The sequence below is a fragment of the Paramisgurnus dabryanus genome, chromosome 4, assembly GCF_030506205.2.
Source record: "Paramisgurnus dabryanus chromosome 4, PD_genome_1.1, whole genome shotgun sequence".
NCBI lineage: Eukaryota > Metazoa > Chordata > Actinopteri > Cypriniformes > Cobitidae > Paramisgurnus > Paramisgurnus dabryanus.
This window is the reverse complement of record NC_133340.1, coordinates 27,911,184-27,931,503: the sequence shown is the minus strand read 5'-3', so window position 1 is coordinate 27,931,503 and position 20,320 is coordinate 27,911,184. Positions and strand designations below refer to the sequence as shown.

Below are 20,320 nucleotides of genomic sequence, written 5' to 3'. Positions count from 1 at the left end.
AAAACTGAACAATCCACAATTGTCACAATCACAAAATAATATTACACATAAATATTAGAGGTTGCATACATAAACAATACTATTTAAACTTATAAATATACAGACAGAGAAAGCAATATTAGAGTAAAATAAAACAAAATAAAAGCAACAATGAAAACTACATTCAAAGCAGTACAATGTAATGTAGCAGTGGCGGTTGCAAATTCAAAATAAGTGTTCGGAGTGTCGTGTGTTGCTTGTGTTTTTAAAATGTTTTTGTTGCTTCATGTAAACCATGTGCATCACGTGTTTAGTCAAAACACGTGATGCACATACACGCACTTGACACGCAGAACACATATTTTGAAATTGGGAACCACACAAATGACGAGCTGTATACATGTTGTGACAAACTTCGCATCAAGTGCTCACAAAAAACAAGTCACCAGCTGCCACTGTAATGTAGTAAATATCTAAATAAAATGAACAACAACTATATTGATCTTGCTTTAAGAAATCAGTCCTACACTGCAAAAAATGACTCTTACATAGTATTATTGTCTTGTTTTTAGTAGAAATATTATTTAAATTAAAATGCTTTTTCTTAATGAACAAAATGACCTAAGAAAATAAGTCTAGTTTTAGACAAAATAAATAAACACACACACACTTTAAGTGAATTTGTGCTTAAAACAAGCAAAAATATCTGCCAATGGTGTGAGAAACAAATCTTACGTTTCTTTTTTCATAAAAACTTAATTTAAGCACAATTTTCTCACTCCACTGTTAAGATATTTTTGCTTGTTTAGGCACAAATTTACTTAAATTGTATATTTTTGTCTAAAAACTACACATATTTTCTAAGGTAATTTTGCTCATCAAGAAAATACATCTTGATTTAAGAATTTTTAGTTTTTCTACTGAAAACAAAGATAAAAATCCTAAGTTAGAAAGTGATTTTTTGCAGTGTAGATTCAATAGCAGAGCTCTGTCTTGGAATTAATCAAACATTTCTCACTGTAACACTGTCATTTCTCACATTTAAGAAAACCGGTTGCATTAAACCATTCAAGTTTTAAAACACATAGATTTGAGTACTGTGAACTTAAAAAAATTGAGTCACATGCAGTTATGCACTTATATTTAAGTTCACACTACCTAAATATAAGTGCATAATTGCACAAGACTTAAAGGAACAGTATGTAGGATTGTGGCCAAAACTGGTATTGCAATCACAAAACATGTGGCTAAAACTGGTACTGCAATCACACAGCTGTGGCCAATACACAAAATGACAACATAAACATCAGTTGAGGGCTGCAACTCCACTTTTTAAATGACAATATCCTGGCCAGACCACTGTTGTCAGTGATATAAGTATTTGAAATGAAAATGATTTCTTAATTTCTAGTGACATATCAGGGCCATTTAATGATTAATTGATATAAATTTCTTACATACTGTTCCTTTAAGTTCACAGTACTCAAATGTATGTTTTTTAAAACTTAATGGTTTAAGGCAACCGATTTCCTTAAATGGTTTGAGTTAAGTTAACTGTTGTCAGCAAAGGTAAAGTTGATGCACCCTCATCTGGACAGACATCTCTTTGGAGCCCTTTGGAAATATAAAAGTACATATAAGTATTTGGCATAATACTAGTACACAAATACAGATACACACGACAAATCAAATGACATAATTAAAGTTGTACATTTTAGAAAGTTTACATTAAACTGTACAAAGATACAACAACATATGATCAAAGAACTTCTTAATATACATCTTCTTACTTCATTTTCTGTGTTGTTCTGCAGCTCATTACAGTAGGCTAGTTCAATATTGTTGTCTATCAAACACAGAATAAAAAAATAGAATCACATACATCATAACACATCTATTAACTATTTAACCTCTTTAATTTAATAATTTCATTATTAAACTTACATCATTTTGGCCAGATTGCAGTGACATCAATTTCTTCAGTGTCTGGATCAGTCTGATGTTTTAGCTTCCACTGTTACTTTGTTATATTTCTCTGGCAAGCACAGAATTAAAAATCAAAATCACATACATCTGTTTACTATCTAACATGTTTGATTTTAAAAATTGAATGAATAAACATAGCCTACATCATCTTTACCCAGAAACCTCTTCATCGTCCACAAAGTTGACCACAGTGTACATGACCTCTGTAAACATAAACATGAATAGACTTCATATTTAAAAAGATGAAGAACAGCAAACATATAACGTTTAAATATATTATGACTCCAAGCTTCTTTACAATAAGCATCTAGGTTCTCTCAAAGTGAAGCTGGCTTTGTTCTAAATCAATATAAAGCTATTAAAACAGTCTTGAAAAATAAGCAGCATCTACCAGAACTGAATGAGCTTTTAAAACAACAAAAGATCGTCAGTACCATTTAAAATAGCAGAGAGACACTTGCTAGCTGCTAACATTTCAAACACACAAGTTACTGTTGCTTTGTTTGTTTTAAGCAAAGAACGTCTCATCTTGGCTTCTTTAAAGTTTTGTTTTTAAAAATTTAAACATCGAATTGATTCTTCTAACAGCCCGGTTTGAATGTTACTTCGCGTATTTTTAACCTCATGTTTACCGCTGTGTACCACGTATACCCTTAAAGTTTTACTGTTTGTGCTTTAAATTCAAACAGTTCTAGTATAAAGACAAAAACGAATCATAGTAAATAACATAATATGAACAAATAGGCAACCGATCAGCGTGATGCAGACAAATGAATTAAATCAAACTTACCGTAATGTCGATGAGCAAACAAAGAGACCGAGAGTAATCCATACAGTAACGGTTCGCGATTTTGAATCTTCCCGTCAAGCCCATAGGTAAAGCAGTCGCACCTGAAGGGTGGAGGTGCATCCTGGGAAATGTAGTCCTTTGGCGTTGTTTCTGCTTGATCCTCTGCTCGCACTTAATATACTTTTTTATAATCCGCGTTTTCACACTATGCATTGTTCTTTATACTTGATAATTAATAAAAAAATAAAAATAAATGTTTTTATAAAGTTTATTACGTTGACAAAGCATGTTTAGTTGAAAAACATGTTAACAGTTATTTTGAATGATGCTCAGATTTTCTTAAATATAAAATCTTTGTGAATCAGCACTTTCTTGATGAAATACAAAACTCTGTATAAACATGCCTCAGGAATTATGTCTGGGTTTAGTGGATTAACTGCCATACTAATCATTGGAAACATTTAACGTATACCTAAATGAATTTTTACTTAAATATAAGTAAATATAAACTAATACTGAGTTAAGACATGTAGCCTAATTAATTTATTGTAAATGAATGCATTAACTAACAATGAAAAACACGTCATGTTGTAGTTAATGATGACTCTTCAATAGTTTATGATTAGTATATGCCTTAACCCAGCATTAGTTCATGTTAAAGTAAAAATGCATGTATGTCTTTTTTCACTGTGATATATTGACCCTTATTATATTATAAAGTCCCCATCTCTTTTATTTAAATTGATTGATTGAAGACAAACATTATAATATGTGGACTAACTTTGTACAAGCATGCATTATCATATGCTAAAAGTTACCTCCTCAGATAGACTAGAACATTGATTGGTGCCCAAACATTTTCCTTACAAGGGCCAAACCTGACTGAGGGCCGTGGGCCAAAAGTAAATGTTGTTGTGTTATATTAAAATTAAAGTTGCCCTGATAACCCCTAATTTATAATTTTAAAAATAAATAAGCAAACATTACTCTGTTTATGCATAACTTATGCAGTTTTATTTTCCAAGGCTTTTTGTAGAAAAAAGAAATCGTTTTGCCAATCATTTTAAATATCCTTTTCTCTGTGTGCCACTGCCCCAACCTCTTCATTTTTAGTCTATAGTACCCGAGTCCATTAATTTCCGTGATGCATTTTATACACTTTCAAGAATGCATGAAACATAAAAAAATTCACTTTAATCCCTTGCATTTAATTTTAATTTACATTTTGTAATGTAAAAATACAACAAAAAATGATACATTTTAGAAAATGTTTAATAAAAAATACGAACATCTGCGTCAATGACTTTTGTTTTCTTTTTCCTTATCTCACGTGGCATGATGGGCCAAATTAAAGGTCTATTGTGGGCCAACTTTGGGCACCTCTAGCTGACAGGTATCTGCAGATATGTTTACCCAAGTTTGTCAGTCTGTATGACCCAACATGTTTTGCATTCATATGTGAAAGACTGTCTTTTAGATTATGGACCTGTCTATTGATATTTTTGTTTACAATTTATCAACATCCTAGCTAGCAAAATTTGTTACATGATGTCATTTGAACGGCTTCTTTTAAACGATGTATGCAGCATTGAGAGATACATGCACAATATTCTTAATATTAATAATAAACGTATTTAGAAAACACAGTTTTTATGTACCACAATACTGTATGTGCTGTCTTAAAGAGACATGATTAACCCCCCACCCCACTCAGCTCTGAAAACAAAGAAGACACCTCTACCTGTGGGTCATTAACATATAAAAAGCCCTTCACACCTCACACCCACCCCTCCTCACAACCAGCTGTAAGGATTCCTGGAAACTTCCACCAGTTCCTACATACATCCACAAACGTAAGGTTTCTGGATGTTTAACAAGTTTACTTTGGTGTATTACCTTTCCAAGCACTCTGCCTCAAAAATCTGGCAAACCTAAAGTTTAGCAGAGATTTCCCATCCCGTATTTGTCCGTATACAGCTCTTTTCATGCAGTGGTCATTATTCTTGATTGCATAATTCATTTGGAGGAGGGAGAACTGTCTGGAAAAATGTTTCTCTACGCTTGACGTTAATTTGCCTTTGAATTACGCTCGGATATCAAGCGTCGATGAATGTGTGATCTAACATAATCTGTTCAAACGTGGGATTTCCCACATGATAAATCTAACTTGTATTTATAAAGCATTCCATTGGCTCGGATGATAAAACAATTAGACTGAAAAGCAATTATATCACTTTAACTCTTTCCCCTGCGAGCATTTATCATGATTTTCAAAACAAGTTTAATGCCTCCCAGAAAATTATCTTCTTTAAATATATAAACATATAATTAAATGAAAGAACAGACCCTCTGCTTTCACACACAAAAAAAGTTTAATCCTATGTTCATTAGTACCTCTCAAATATGGGTAGGTTTCTTAAAAAAAAAAAAAGCAAAAAGCTGAGATAATTTCATTTTCGTAAAGGACTTTTGATAGAGATCAGATGCAGAGTGATCCTCAAAACTTAGGCGGACATACAGCTGTTTGCCCTAGGGCGATACTTCCGGGTTTGATAATAGCGGTATTGCAGATTGACGAGATAACTCGTCAATGGCGGGGGACGAGTTAATAGTGTTTACTTACATAAAGTGACTGTTCTTCTCCTCTCTGTAGCTCCGTTACCGGACCCCCAGCATCCGTCCTCGTCATCACAGTCTCCGCTGTATCCGTCTCCACTTCCAGTCTCGATCTGGTCCAGCGTTCCCAATTTTGGAATAGACCTTCCCTGCAACAGCTGAGACACAAATAGGAATCTTTAGGGCTTTGTGTCCCTTTGTTTTGGTGCCTAGATAGCCAAAACAACCTTGCAAAACAAATGGAATAAAATCCTTTAACATTTATAAATGTGCAGTCAATAATGAAAGCTCACATGACACATGCTGTTTCTGCTTATCTCATGTAAATCTTGAGTACCTAAAGAGTAGTATTACATCCTTCGTATCTCCAAAGAGTCTCTAATTTTAATCAGATTTATAAAAGACAGATCAGCTCTAGTAATTGTTTCCGGAAAAGCACAAAATCCCAGAGGTGTCCAGCGGGAAATCACGAGCAATACACACAAAACATTGTCCCATCTCTGGATGACTTATGATTCACTACATGTTCATGTCGTTTATGTTATATGCACTTACGCGCCGATAGCCAAAAAGACACAGGCATTTGATGCATGTTTACTTACCGCCTGCGACTCAAGACCCCGTTGGGACCACCCCATTTCAACAAAATCCAGCGATAAACAAACACACACGCAAAACTCCTCGCTACCCCGGATAAACAAACTACATCAATTGTTTTCATAATGCTGGTTCACTTGGAAAGCTGAACAAGACTTTCTTCTTCTTACATCCAAAAACACATTACTTCTTTCATGCCATTGCTGAGTCTTGATATAAAACAAAACACGAAGGAACAAAACTAATGAGCGTCCTCGTTCTTACTCTAATTGACATGTGGGCGTGGTTTTCCAACGGGAATTGCCCATAAAAGGAATATGGGGTCACTGATATGTAACGGGTACCCATGTTCGAAAAAAACTTTTAGAAACTTGTAGGAAAGAGACTATGTCACACGCTCATCTCAAACCAATATTTTTGGGTGACCTGAGGCCTGGATTAAGCAAATTTAAAGCAAAAGATTTGTAGTGCATTGTGGGTTTTGATAACAAAATGTGATCTAAGACATAAAGGGACTAAAAAAATCAATTAAATTAGATATCAATCCAAATAAAGTTGGATTTTTATCAAACAAACAATGTTTTTTTTTATTTATACTGCTTACAAAAATCCAGCAGGTGCTTGTTTAGTCACATGGCTTTTAATAGAAACACTGTATTATTGTTTTGATAAGTGAATAATTTGTTGGCGACTACATAGTGAGTATGCAATTACATCTATTTTCAGCATTTAAACAACCTCTCAGTAAGGATAATAATGATAGCGATTTGACAAGATCCCCTGAGGTGTGTATCTGTGCACGCTACCCTACCCATTTTTACACATAAAGGGCGAGTTAGTGCCAATCACAGACTCTGTGATCGTACCAGAGCCTCAACTGCTCGAAGGGTAGCGGCATTTAATGATTATTTAAAATGCAAGGCGCCCCCCTTAGATATTGAAAGTGGTTTGTATTTATCAGTTGCTGCTGCAATTGTTCGTGGAAATTAACAACTGTAGTGGTTCAATATTTGCAGATTAAGATGGATTAGTATGGCCATGATGGATGAGCGATCGAGAGTCAAGCGTTCAGAGGTCACCTGAATTCCACACGGAAAGAAAATCAAAACCTTTAAAGAATCTAAGGATATATCCAGAGTAGCATTTACCATAGTAAACATGCTATTTTTGCAGTATACTGTACTTTGCAGGTGTCCTGCACATATCTGGATAACCTGCATCTGTACATTTGCCAATATTCAACTAGAACACACTGGTTGGGAAACAGTACAGCAGCTACAGTAATAAACCAGAATCAATTTGAACCATGATTTTATCTATTCTCCTTATTGATCAGACTGCCAAAGCTGACATTTTACACAAAATTGGATTACAACTTATTTTTAAGATGATAACTGAAATCAAATGTGAAACCCCACATGCATATTTCTGTTAAAAAATGTATGACACACAAAGCACAGAATCTCGCACACTATTAGTATGCAGTACACAGTGTTCTAGTAGTAGACCATCATTTAAAAAAAAAAAAAAAAATTAAACATTTCCTTTATTCATCTCAGCATTTATAAAAAGTTTATCTACTCGCATCTTATACATTATGACAATGTTTTGAATGTCTTTCCTAAGGCAGAAAAAATAATATACATTTTAACCTCAAATGCATAAATTATTTTCAGGCAAGCCCGTGGCGACTATATTTTTATATATATGTGTTACCCGTCTGTAATTTTCTTTCCGACCGTAACCAAAAAGCCTGAAGCACCGGAGGCCTTTATCTCACTGAGGTAAAAATGTTTCGTCTCTTATCTGTTGAACGGCCACATGAAGCACAATGTCCCTCGAGGAATCCTTAATGTATCTTCATGGTGTAAAATGGCTGAGGTTAGCCTGTTACCTTTACTATTCATCTGTTTGACGCTTGCAACTCCTAATAATTTACTTCAGTAAGATAATACAAATAAACCATATAAAAATAATGTGTCTATTTAGCCCTGTTTTTGCTTCTATGTAGGTTGTGGGAATAATGTAATCTTATGTGGTGAAATAAGAATCGGTATTGCTCATGAATATTAATTAGGTGATATAATGTTCACCAGCAGTCCTGATTAGATCTGATTTGCTAAAATTCAGATGTTGGTAAGCAGGCAGTGAACTTTATTAAAATTTACTATTTGATGCATGTGTGTCATGATCCAAAATCAAAAAAAATTATTTTTACATTCATGCATTTAGCAGATGCATTTATCCAAAGTGACTTACAGTGCATTAAAGCCATACTTCAGTATGTGTGTTCCCTGGGGATCGAACCCATGACCTTTTGCGTCGCTAGCACAATGCAATACTAGTTGAACACAGATGCTGGATCTACCTGCTTGGACCAGTTAGAAGTCAAGCTGTCATGTTTTAAACGCCTGCTAAAGGGACATGATGACACAAGTTGGATTTGAACCTATATTCAACCATGCTATCTTGTATATTGTCATGAACATTCTTTATGAGATATAAGACACAATAAATACAAAACACAACGCAATAGTAGACTAGATACTCAAAACCAATTTATATCTCTTACAGAATGTTTATGAACAACAATTTGAGTCGATTTTAGTTCACTAGAAACAAACTCTGTAACATAGTAAGTATGCAAAGCATGCTGGTCCTTGAGTTTATTTAAACAGAAATGATCCAGAATCATATACACAGATACGAGGAATGAGATTATATCTGATGTTTATTAGTAACCAAAACATCCCCCTAAGTGAAGTTCTTTCAGACTTGCAACAAAATGATTTCTTTGGAGTAGGATTTCTTTAAAGGATTATGGTTTTCATGTGTTTTTTCCGATGTGTAAATCACATCAAATATCTTGCAGAAATAACCTTTGCTGCTGACACTATGGCCTTTAAGTCAATGAACAAACAGTCGAGATCAAAGTTCAGCTGTACATCAACCTGCTCTGATTAAATCAGAAGATACTGAGGTTTGTTTATGTGCAATGTATAATGAAGTGGTAAAGCAGCTTTACAAAAAAGACTGAGAAAAAAACAAAACAGAAAATTGGGAAAATGATAAGATAGTATTTATAATAGAATATATTTATCAGCCGATTTTTGATGAATTTGAAACCATCGGCATATCGGCAATAGCATTAGAAAGGCAGATACCGATTGTTTATTAATTAACTGCATAAAGAAATCCATTATATGTAAAAAAATTAGTTAATATGTTAATAAAATAAATGCACTTAAATTAAGTTTAATCAACTTGAATTTATTATTAATATCCACTTTCATAACAAAGGAGTCGTTATAAATTATAAAAATTAAGTTGAATTAGCTCAAGTTATTTTTATAATTTGTAGCAACTCCTCACTAGTAAAGAAAGTCGAATAAACTTTTTAAAAAAAATTGTGCAACAAGGCATTTTTGAAGTGTACATAGATTATAATCTTATAAAAAAGGTAGGCTATATACATTTTTATAGACAAACATGTGGTCAAAAACATAGCGTCATATTAAACTAGACATGCCTTTCTATCATAGATGGAAATGTCCTTTAAAAGAAAAAAAGTTTGTTTCATGATATATTGTAAGCAACAATCTTACTTTATATAAGAGTACGACTGCTGATAAAGTACTCATTACCAAAGAAGAGCAATGGTTAATGGAGAAGTTCTTATCGTCTTTACCACCGTATCAATATAAGCCGAATCTGACCAAGCCGATCGATCAACTTTACCAGCGTGACTTGAGCAGGACGTAACAGATTGGTAAGGTAAGGATAGTAAAACAATAAAACCATGCCTGCATTTGTGATCGTGAACGACAAACAACAAGCGCTACCCTGCACTCCTTAAAACTCGTGTCATGGTTTAGTCAGTAGGAAACTTTTTAAATATGAAAACATAGACGGCTGTGAGTCAGAAGTGAATATGATAAAGGCCACTGTGTCCACGTCAACCAGCCCAGGAAGTAAACAGTTGCATACAATCTGTGTATATGTTGTAGAAGTAAACAGATTTACGTTTGAAACGATGTAGAATGTTAAAACGTGAGGCAGACAATAATTGCTCTTTAAGATGAGGGTCTGATGAGGGTGATTATCATCAATTACTTTGTTTAAAGTACTCTCCAACTTACATTATTTTCTACATCAGAAATGTTATAGACGTAATGGGTTGAAGTATTACATTAAAAATGACATCAGGAATATTTATTTGTGTGTACAGACATATGGAAGCACTGAACTATTATTCAAGATGGACACTTTCAATTGATGTAGAAAATCTTCATTATTACCTCAAGTTGAAAAAAGATGAGAGGAGTGTGAAGGTCAGAAGAAGATATACTTTTAGAAACTCAATGAGAATCAGAGAAAAGAGATTCGAGTTTGACGTCTGTGCTCAAATGGTTTTATAATTCAATATCCTTGTACAGAGTGCTTTTAAATGCTGAGCTTATGTAAAGATGTACTGTGCTGTTTCTTAAGCATTATCAGTACATTTGTATCTTTTGCATCTGTACAAATGTTTGTATCTTTTATAATAGTTGTGAATAAGTCTCCTAGTTGTCCTTAGTGTAATAAGAAATCTCAATATCATACATTTACTATGTTTCAAACATGCAGTAGATGCTGGAAAATGACTTTATACACTGCAAAAAAATACTTTCTTACTTATAGTATTTTTGTTATGTTTTCAGTACAAATATCTCAAATATCTTGAATTAGGATGCATTTACTTGATGAACAAAACAAAAACTAGATTTTAGACAAAACATACAATTTAAGTGAATTTGTGCTTACAAGAAGCAAAAAAGGCTGCAAATGGGGTAAGAAAAAAAATCTTGAACTTTTTTCTTCAATAAAAAAAATCAAGAAAATGTTTCTTACCCCATTGGCAGATTTATTTATTGTTTGCTTGTTTTAAGCACAAATTCACTTAAATTGTATGTTTTTGTCTAAAAATTAGACTTATTTTCTTAGGCCATTGAGCAAGTTACGGTCATTTAAAAGTACCTGCACCATTAAAACTCAATGCTATGAGTGAGCAAGCTGCCTGTGGTAAGATGGCCGCCAAATGCGGACGTTCCACTCAATTGGCAACCATCTAACCTTTATTATACATAGCTATGGAGGAAATTGTGGTAATGCAGGACTGTCAGTCAGTGGCTGTGGGGCGGAGCTTTCTCAGTGTGACATCACATTAACAAGAAAATCAAAATAGGACGTTTAATGAGACTGCTTTGGTTTAATGGGGAGTGGGTGGATTTTTTTGCATTGTAGGGTGGTTGTGTTCACACACATTTACGTCTAAACATTGTAAAAGTAGATTTTGCATAATAGGTGCCCTTTAAGAATTTTTAGGGATTTTTACTGAAAACAAGACAAAAATACTAAGTAAGAAAGTCATTTTTTTGCAGTGTATCAAGACTAGTGGACAGTTTAATAACAACAAACAAAAAACATTGATCAGCCAGGTAACATTTTACAGTATTTATTTTTTATTTTGTCTTTTATTTTAATCTCTTACATGAAATAACTTGTTCAGCACAGTACTAAATTAAAAACAAGATATGATCCCTTCATTGTTTTGATTAATACTAAACGTTTGCATATTTTGCAAGGGGGTGTAAACTTATGAGCTCAACTATGAGCAAATGGTTGTGATAAAGCCTGAAAACATACCAAAACTCCATGTTATCTTAAAAAGGCTCTTAATTGAAGTTGCCCTCTTTTCTTGAGCACAAAAATAATTCATTGTTACATTATTTATACAAAACTGAACCGTTCCCCAGAGACGCTGTCTGGCTGGTTTACAGAGAGAAAAAACATTCGTCTTCATTTTAGAGATGAAGCTGACCCAAAAGGCCTTACAGGTAATAATGAGATTTTAAGGACAACCACTATTCTGCTTTCAGAAAAGGCACTTTAAAAACATATTAACAATACTATCCTGAGGATATCCTCTCCAGTTTAATCTTGAATATCTGTGTAACATATTACTTTAATATAATAACAATCACTCAGAGACCTTCCAGTGTAAACAAGCTACGCCCTACAAATGTTAAACTGCAAATTGTGGGGTTGGCTGCGCCCGTATGCAAGTAAAAAAATGTCGGCTTTTGTAAAATGTTTTAGTGTCTGACGGCAATCGCTCTGCGAGACGCTTTCTGAAGCTGTAAAAACAAGCCGAGAACAATGACAAGACACCATTGACTGTCACTCACGAAAGCTGCTCGCCCATCGTCCATTGCCAAACACGTCAACAAGGGTTTGCTGTCAGCAATTATGCCTGTTTTCTGTTTCTATAACACGCTGAGATGATCATTTTATCACATTTGATAACCCGTCAGCAAAAAGACAAAAATCTGCGAGTTGAGTAATTGTGAGTTGTGTCTCATCCACAGTTAAGAAATTACTCCAATGCGATCTCATTAACATCAAAGTGTTTCTCTAGATAGCAATGAGAAAGAAAACTATACGTTTGCACACAATTCCCGCTTCTCTTTTATCTGAACTGTGTCATTTACTCTTTCAGTAGAGGTCTCAAAAATGTCTCTCATGCTTGCAAGTTACCCAAGAACTGTAATGAAACAAAAACTCTGGTGATGGTAAAATTATAATTTGATCTTCATTATAAACCTGCGCTCTAGTCAACAACAACAATCTCATGATGTCCCAAAATGTTGCATTTCACCCAAATATCAAAGATCTTCCTTCTAACCGGCCCCTAATCTAAACTATGACTAAAAGAGTCTGATCATAGATCGGGCAAGATGATAAATCATTGTTTTTGTAATTCTACAACACGCGAGCCTTTTGACCTAGCGGATGTCAATCAAAGACCTAATCTCTCTCTGCTTCTCCACGGCACGAAACAAACAGGCCTTTATTTGACAGAGGTTGATTGCGGCGAGCGGCTTTGGGAGAAAGCTCAGCTCCGACACGGCTGACGGCGGATTTCTCCTGCAGTTTGACAAGCCTGTTAGCCCTGCTTCTGTAAATGAAACACATCGACGTCAGATCTTTAATTAGGATGCTGGCCGCAGGTACGCTGATTTGTTTTAGATGTTGTGAAGGGCACTGCGAGGTGACGGCTCAGATTTACTGAAACAGAAAGTAAACCTCGACCCTGAAATAACACGCTTCAGGTGTTCGGTTCCATTCAGCGGTTAAAGTCCACATAAAATAACCTCGGCAGTCCATTTTAGATCTGAGATTTAACTTACTTTGAGAGGAAAAGTTGGGAGAGTTGAAAAAGAAGAGTTGGAAAGATTGCAAAGGCAAAACAATATAATTATTGCTTAACATTAAGACCACCAATGTGGATTAAGAGTTCATTATAAATCGTTTGGACTTTTTGGGCACTACTGGCTAAAAAGTTGGCAGAATCGCTCAGTCTTGGCACTACATTACAGCTAATCCTCACACGATAAGACAATTCCCCTTTTTTGCCAGATCCGGTCTTTAGGATGGACTGTCCACACTGTCGCAAGCGATCAAATTGGATATGTGAGTCCAGTAGCTAAAATCATTTACTGGCGTATCTCCACCATTGCTAAAGTAAAGTTTATGCATTAACACGCTGGCAAGCGGCTTAGATCTACAACAAACTGACAGTATAGAGAAAGCTGATGGAAAGCTGGGAATTTGTCCAGCCATCGTTATGATGGCACGTAATGCCGCTTACACTTTACAGAAAGCTTAGATGGATGTGAATTGTAAACCTTTGTTCATAACTGCACCAAATTCTGGGACATTACTGGCACATCATGTCCCATACTACTATGAAAGATCTGATAGAATTGTTGGGATCAAATAATCTATCCAATCAATTATTTCTGTTCATGTACTCTACATAATATTGGTACAAATGGTGCGATTTGCTGGGGGGATTATCCCCCCCAATCTTTATATCTCTGCCTTTGATTAATTATTTTTTCCTCATAATTATTTTTATCCCTGGGGGCTTATTGCCTTTAGTCTCCTTGTTATGCTGGATTCACATCAAATGCTGTAGAGGCGCCAAAAACGCGCTATTCGTACGCTTGAACATTTTGAGTTAACTCGCTTCATTTGCGCGTGAAATTCTAGTTATACTCACGTCATGGGAGAGGTTTCTGTGACATCACTCGCTTCCTGTAATCACATCACTACTAGAGCAAGCTCCTGATTGGTTAACGCGGGGCGATTTTCGGTTAAAATTCGGATTTTTTTACTTGCGCGTTTGCTGCGTCATTCGCGCATCAATTTGCTTCATTCACACAAACTAGATGCGCAAATGAGGTGGATTCGCATCTACCGCGCCGCGCTAAACGCCGTGAGATCTCCAAATGCGCGTAAACGCGTCTTTTTCATTGACTTTACATTGAAATCACTCGCGCTTGACGCCTCTACTGCGGCTGGTGTGAACGCAGCTTTAGAGCGCCAGACCAAAGCGGTTCGGGGTAGTTGCATGTAGGACTAGTTAAATTTTTATATCAATATAAGTCTGTGGTTCATAATTTAATCTCATAAATACAAATATTTAAAAACAATTTGGAAAAGCCAATATCTGGCTACAACTTCATTTTCATTACACGTTTATCCGTATAGCGCTTCTCACAATACACATTGCTTCAAAGCAGCTTTTATACAACTTCATGCATAAGTTAATTCAATTCACAGCACTGAAAATACACAATACCAATCTCTAAAGAAGCTTCTTTTTTTGTAGGACTGTTCTCCATAACTTCTAAGCTGACATAGAGATTGCTTCATTATTGCTCAGAGAGCTTGAATTTTCATCCCTGCACCTCATCAGATGAGCCAATGGGATTTTTCTACACCTGAAGCCAGACCTCACCAGCAATCTGCTGGCAGACCTCGCTTAAAAGAGAAAGAAATAAAATCATAAAGAGTTTTGTAACAAATATTTTAAAAAAAGTGTCCTTTAAAGGCCAGAGCTGATCCGTGGTTGAGAATGCTATCTCGCGCAGGCACCGGCCGCTCAGGGGCTGCAATGAAGTAATCTAAATGCATTTTGGTCGTGATGTGCTACACTTTGAGAGCGCGCATTCACGTGGCTTATAGAAATGTCGGCTGTGTCAAAATGATCAATAACCCCATTAGCCGAGCCCAAAGAGGACGAGAGCTTTGCGTTGGGCACATACGAAGGATCCAGACCAGAATGAACCGGGAGGTTTTACTGCAATGCTACCGGCCAATTATTTCTCCCACCACGGTCGCGTGAAACTCCCTCGTGTGTGCCGAATAAACAGACATGAGGGTAAAGTATTTGTGTTACGGAAAGCTGGAAGATGTCTGAATTGTTTCACACAGCCACCTCCTGAGACCACTAGCTGTAGACTTGTGTAGAAAAAAATATACATATACTAAAAAGTAAAATCATGATGGATGCATGCATCCCTCTCTGCATGTTATCTCATCTATAGGAGCATTTCTGTGCTGCATATCCCATAATGCATCACACCCACATGTCACAAGCAGAGATGGGTAACATTAGCCACCAACAGAGGTGCCCTTTATATAAGCACTAACCCGGGCAAATGAGGCCGTTCCGGTACCGAAAACAGTCACGTATCTTCTAAATCTCTCCGGGTCTCGGAGGGCCATCGACTGTCATGTCTAGCCCCACCTTTGACAGCAACAACAGCTGGAGAGATTGCGTTTTAAGCCCACAACTCTATCCTCCTTTTTCTGCATATCTCATGAGATCTCCACGCTTTCTCTTGTGTAATTAACAACGTCAAAGCCCGAGCCTCCGGGCTGCTTATCTGGCACCTCCGCCGGGACGCTGATGAGCCGAACGGGAGGCCTACAGCAGGGCTAGTCAACTGGCGGCCCGCGGGCCAACTGCGGCCCGCCAATCATCTTTATCCGGCCCGCCGGTCACCTTTGGCCGTTTCTCAATCGGAAGGCTGCAGCCTCCGGAGGTCGCATATGCAAACTGCATACGTCATCAAGTTTAAGTTAACTGAGCATTGCATTCACAAATCATAAGCATATTACAACAATTTACGATTAACTAAGAATAATAGTCAACTTTATAATTGTTAAAATTCTGAAATAAGACTTAATGACGTTATAGCCTGGAAATGCGACCTCCGGAGGCTGCAGCCTTATTGAGAAACGACTATAGTCTGATTTAAATTCAGCGTGATTACTTTTACCTTTCCACTGTACAAGACAACACAGAAAGGGGCTGTGTAGGGTGCCAATCATCTGCGGGTGCGGAATTATCTGATCCAATTCGAGCTTTGGATGCATTCAAGAAAATAAACTTATGCGACTACACCGCATGTGACGCGGCGACCGGAAGTGATGTATTTCAGTGTGTTCCAATCAAAACTGTGCAAAGTTAAAATTATTAATTATTTTTTGTTTTACTTTATCAGTAACACTTGAATACTTTAATTGCTGGTAAGTAAATTATTAACTATACTCGTAGATTTAAGGGTTTCTCCCATGACAGATTTACGATTAAACTACATTTTCATTTCGACTGCCACTAGGGGGCGTACTCCCGACAGTTATATCTGTATGTAATGTACAATGGAAAGGCTGTTAAGCCTATATATCTATAAAATATTAAAAAAAGAAAATGTAGTGCAATTTTAGTCATTGGGAGAAGACTATATGTTGTGAGTAGTTGACATGTAACAATTAATGAAAGTTAAACAGTTATAAACAAAATATGTTTAGGAGTGTTGATCTTTTACACTTTTACTATTAACATTTGGCTCTTACATGTTAAACTGCAATTGTTTTAAATATTAATAAAGAAAATATGAGTTTTCAGTAATTAAAAGGCTTTTAAATTTCAATTTTTTTTTGAAAATGCATGTTTTTAATATGTTTTTTTCAAATATACTACAACAAAAGTAACAAAAACGACAACAACACACACATATATATGGTAATAGTAAAAAATATATCAAAAGTAAAAATAGGGGTAAAAGTTTGGCCCGCGTCATATTTACAATTTTTAAATCTGGCCCCTGAAGAAAAGTAGTTGAAGACCCCTGGCCTACAGGATTAAGCTGATTCGTAAAGGAAGTAACATCAACTCAAGGGACGCCAGGCGTGACCTCTCAACACCCCGCTGATGCGAATGGAGGCCACCGGCGTTTAGGGTAACCTAGCTGACAGACCGTGTAAGTGATGGCTGCTCTGGGATGCCGAGCGCATCGTGGGGATCGAGGAGCTTTTTTGGGGCTGTTTTGTGGAGGTGTATGAATGAATTAAGCAGCTGTGTGAGAGGAAACCAGAATGAATTCGGCATGTGTTGGGATGTAAATTATTAGTAATTTCAATGGTTAAACAAACCTCATTCCTCTACCATCTGTGTGGTGTTGCAAACCTGTTACAAGCGGTCAGTATCTGGAATTATGCTTGGTAAGATAATATATGACATATGGGCGGTTTCTTGGACAGAGTTTAGATTAATCCAAGACTAGGTTATTGTCTGAGCACTGATATATGTTAAAATGTGTCAAGATGTTTAAGGCATCTTAAACATGCATTTTAGTCTGGGACTAGGATAAGACCCCATGATGTATTAAATTATAATGTAATATACTGGTAATAAAAATGCATTTCAGTAGCATCTTAATAGAGGGTCAACAATAAACATATGAACTATTCAGGAAAAACAGTAAGGAATAACGCTTTACTGGATATGAGTGCGAACTGATATGCAGAAATCGGATTAATGTCACAGTCGATAAGCTTTCCCCGCTACCATAAGTGTCATTAAATATTTATGACTTGTGAAAAATGGCTTCACTAAATCTAAATGGCAACCGAGGAGGTAAACACCATAAAAGCGTCCTGGTAAACAAATAAATAGTTTCAGATGTGCACATGTCTTTAAAACTCTTTCACTAATAAGAAGAAATGCAGGCATATACCGTATGGAGCTGGAATGTTAAATGTTTACTGTTACAGCCAAAAACTATTGGCATTTCCTTTTTTCAACTGAACCTGACTGTGCAAATGTGCATAAACAAGCAAATTAACATATGACTGTAAATCAAAAAGTCTTTAATCGATTCAGGAAATGTTAAAGTCCCTCTAATATTATAAATTAGGTTAGAAATGTATTGCTGAAATGCACCACAAAGACTATGTGATACTGAATTGCAGAGTTAGATCATTTTTCACCATTTCTGAGTTCAGGATTCTTTAGGTGGGTCCCTACACAAGCGCAAGCATCCATTAAGGTTGCATTTGAAAGCTGAGAGAGACAGCAGTGGGTGTGGTTTCAGCGCCAACAGCGGACAATGCAGCTTATTTTTCCATTATTCAAATTTGGTTTGGTGGTTGCTAAAACATTTTTCTGTGGTGTGTATTTGATTTTAATTTGGGCAGCATTAGCAATTTTTTCATCCACATTGAATGTGACACTGAGTGCGTTTACATGCACAGAATAAGCGGATAACTTTCAAAAAATCTGCATGTTATAGAAACCGGCTATGCAGAAAACGGCATTTTTTTTAAGATTTCAAGATTTAGCATTCCCACACCTTAGTTAACTTCAAATTCAAGGACCTTTCAAGGATTTTTCAGGTCCAATCCCCTCAAATTCAAGGATTAAATGTGGGGACACATTTTAAGTGAGAGCAAGGTTACATCGTGTTACCTTTTAAGATACATTGTTACAGTTCCCTTTCGAGGGAACTCGCGCTGCGTCACTGCGGTGACACTTTGGGGACGCCTCCAGGGGTAAGTGCGTCTGAATGTGTTTATCAAATTCAACCAATGGTGAGGCTTAACGAAGACAGAGTGACGTGGGAGTCAGGAAGTATATCGCTATCTGAAATATTGCCAAAGACGGCATTACAGGGACGCAGGAAGTATGGCAAGGATGACGCAGCGTCTCGTTCCCTTCTCAGGGAACAACAGTTTCATACGTAACCCGAGACGTTTTCATGTGTGAAACACAACTATGCAAAAAAGCATTTTGGTATGAATCAACATTCGCATACAGAAGATATAAGCATTTGAAGCGAACAGTTTAGCACGTGTGCTTAAAAATAATTTCTATGATATTATCCTACACTACACAGGAATATGGATTTTTTTCCAGAAAACTTCTTGCATACAATAGATTCAAGCACTTTCAATGACCTGTATCTATGTATGTACATAGCCAATAGTACATACAGTCACTCGAAAAGCTGACAGGAAATCTATCTTGCGCTTTACTGTAGTTTCTCTTCTCATGTCTGCAGAAACTATAATGCACACATGAACAAAACTGTGTTTAAGATGTTTACATGCACTGCGAAGTTTTTGCTTGCGCCGTTTATGGGCTTTCCCTGTCAAATCAGAAGATATCAAATGGTTAATGTACAATTATGAGGGAAGGGATTTTGGACCAATGAGAGTTCACAGTGGGCGGGGCTACACAGATTTACGTTGCAATTGGTAAGATATCCTAACGCTCGTCACGACTGGAAACGATCACATTGGCATGAAAGATTTTATCACTTTTCACTGCATTGTTTTAGATTACATAAAAGGATCACAGTAAAATTAAACATCTATTTTTTTAAGCACATCTAAAGAAGGTGCATGGCAGAGATTGCTAAAATTTAGATAGACTTAATATAAACAAAAGTTTAAACAAATCTTGTTTGTGCATTTACATCTTTATGAAATTAAATATAGATGTTTAATATTGAGGAGGGATGCTGCAAAAATCAGTCACGGGACAGAGGTAAGGGACTCCTGTTTATAGGCACATCTTTGTGCTGACCGTGCTCCTCACGAACTTAGTTAAATAAACTTAATTTAGGTCAAATATAAACATTTTCTGGGTTAATTTAACCCAATGGCTGGGCTCGTACCTTTTTGACTCAACGCTGGGTTGAAAATAACCCCGAAAAATGTTTAAAGTGTATACAGTATCATGTGGAAATAGATGTGACGTCTTTGCTGGAGTGTTGCGTATAGATACGTTGGACTCCAGATGGTCCATCTCTTGTGTCCTGAACACAAGGTCACGTAGCACTGATGGACTGAAGACAGCTGCCTGGCCCATATTTACTCTCGTGGGACACAAATGCACACACTGGACTCTTCGAGTTATCAATAGTGTTGAGTTTAGAGAGAAGGTCATACTGAGTCAATGTGTCCTCTCTCTCTCTCTCTCTCTCTCTCTCTCTCTCTCTCTCTCTCTCTCTCTCTCTCTGTGTGTGTGTACAAACATCATCAGCACATCAGCAGGCTAATCACCACATTAACATTCACAGCTGCCAAAATCTCAATGTCAACTAGCAGACATTTAAACCATGAGGTCAATTTAAAACTGACTGTATGTGTGGGGGACTAAAATGTCTGAGTAGA

General features: G+C 36.3%; 1 protein-coding gene and 1 long non-coding RNA gene across 3 annotated transcripts in view; both read right to left on the bottom strand.

Annotated features, from left to right (window-relative positions):
* The window catches only part of gpc5a (glypican 5a), a 171,146-nt gene that overhangs the window by 51,709 nt on the left and 99,117 nt on the right, over positions 1-20,320 (bottom strand). For both annotated transcript variants that reach the window (XM_073814361.1, XM_065254144.2), the window contains exon 7: positions 5,379-5,529. In XM_073814361.1, coding sequence (XP_073670462.1) covers positions 5,379-5,529 — 151 coding nt within the window. The remainder of the gene's footprint in view (positions 1-5,378; positions 5,530-20,320) is intronic.
* Positions 646-2,805, bottom strand: LOC135735460 (uncharacterized). The gene is made up of 5 exons (XR_010527602.2): positions 2,756-2,805; positions 2,109-2,168; positions 1,924-2,014; positions 1,770-1,825; positions 646-1,593 (listed from the first exon to the last, which is right to left on the bottom strand). It is a non-coding gene; the product is annotated as an uncharacterized lncRNA (long non-coding RNA).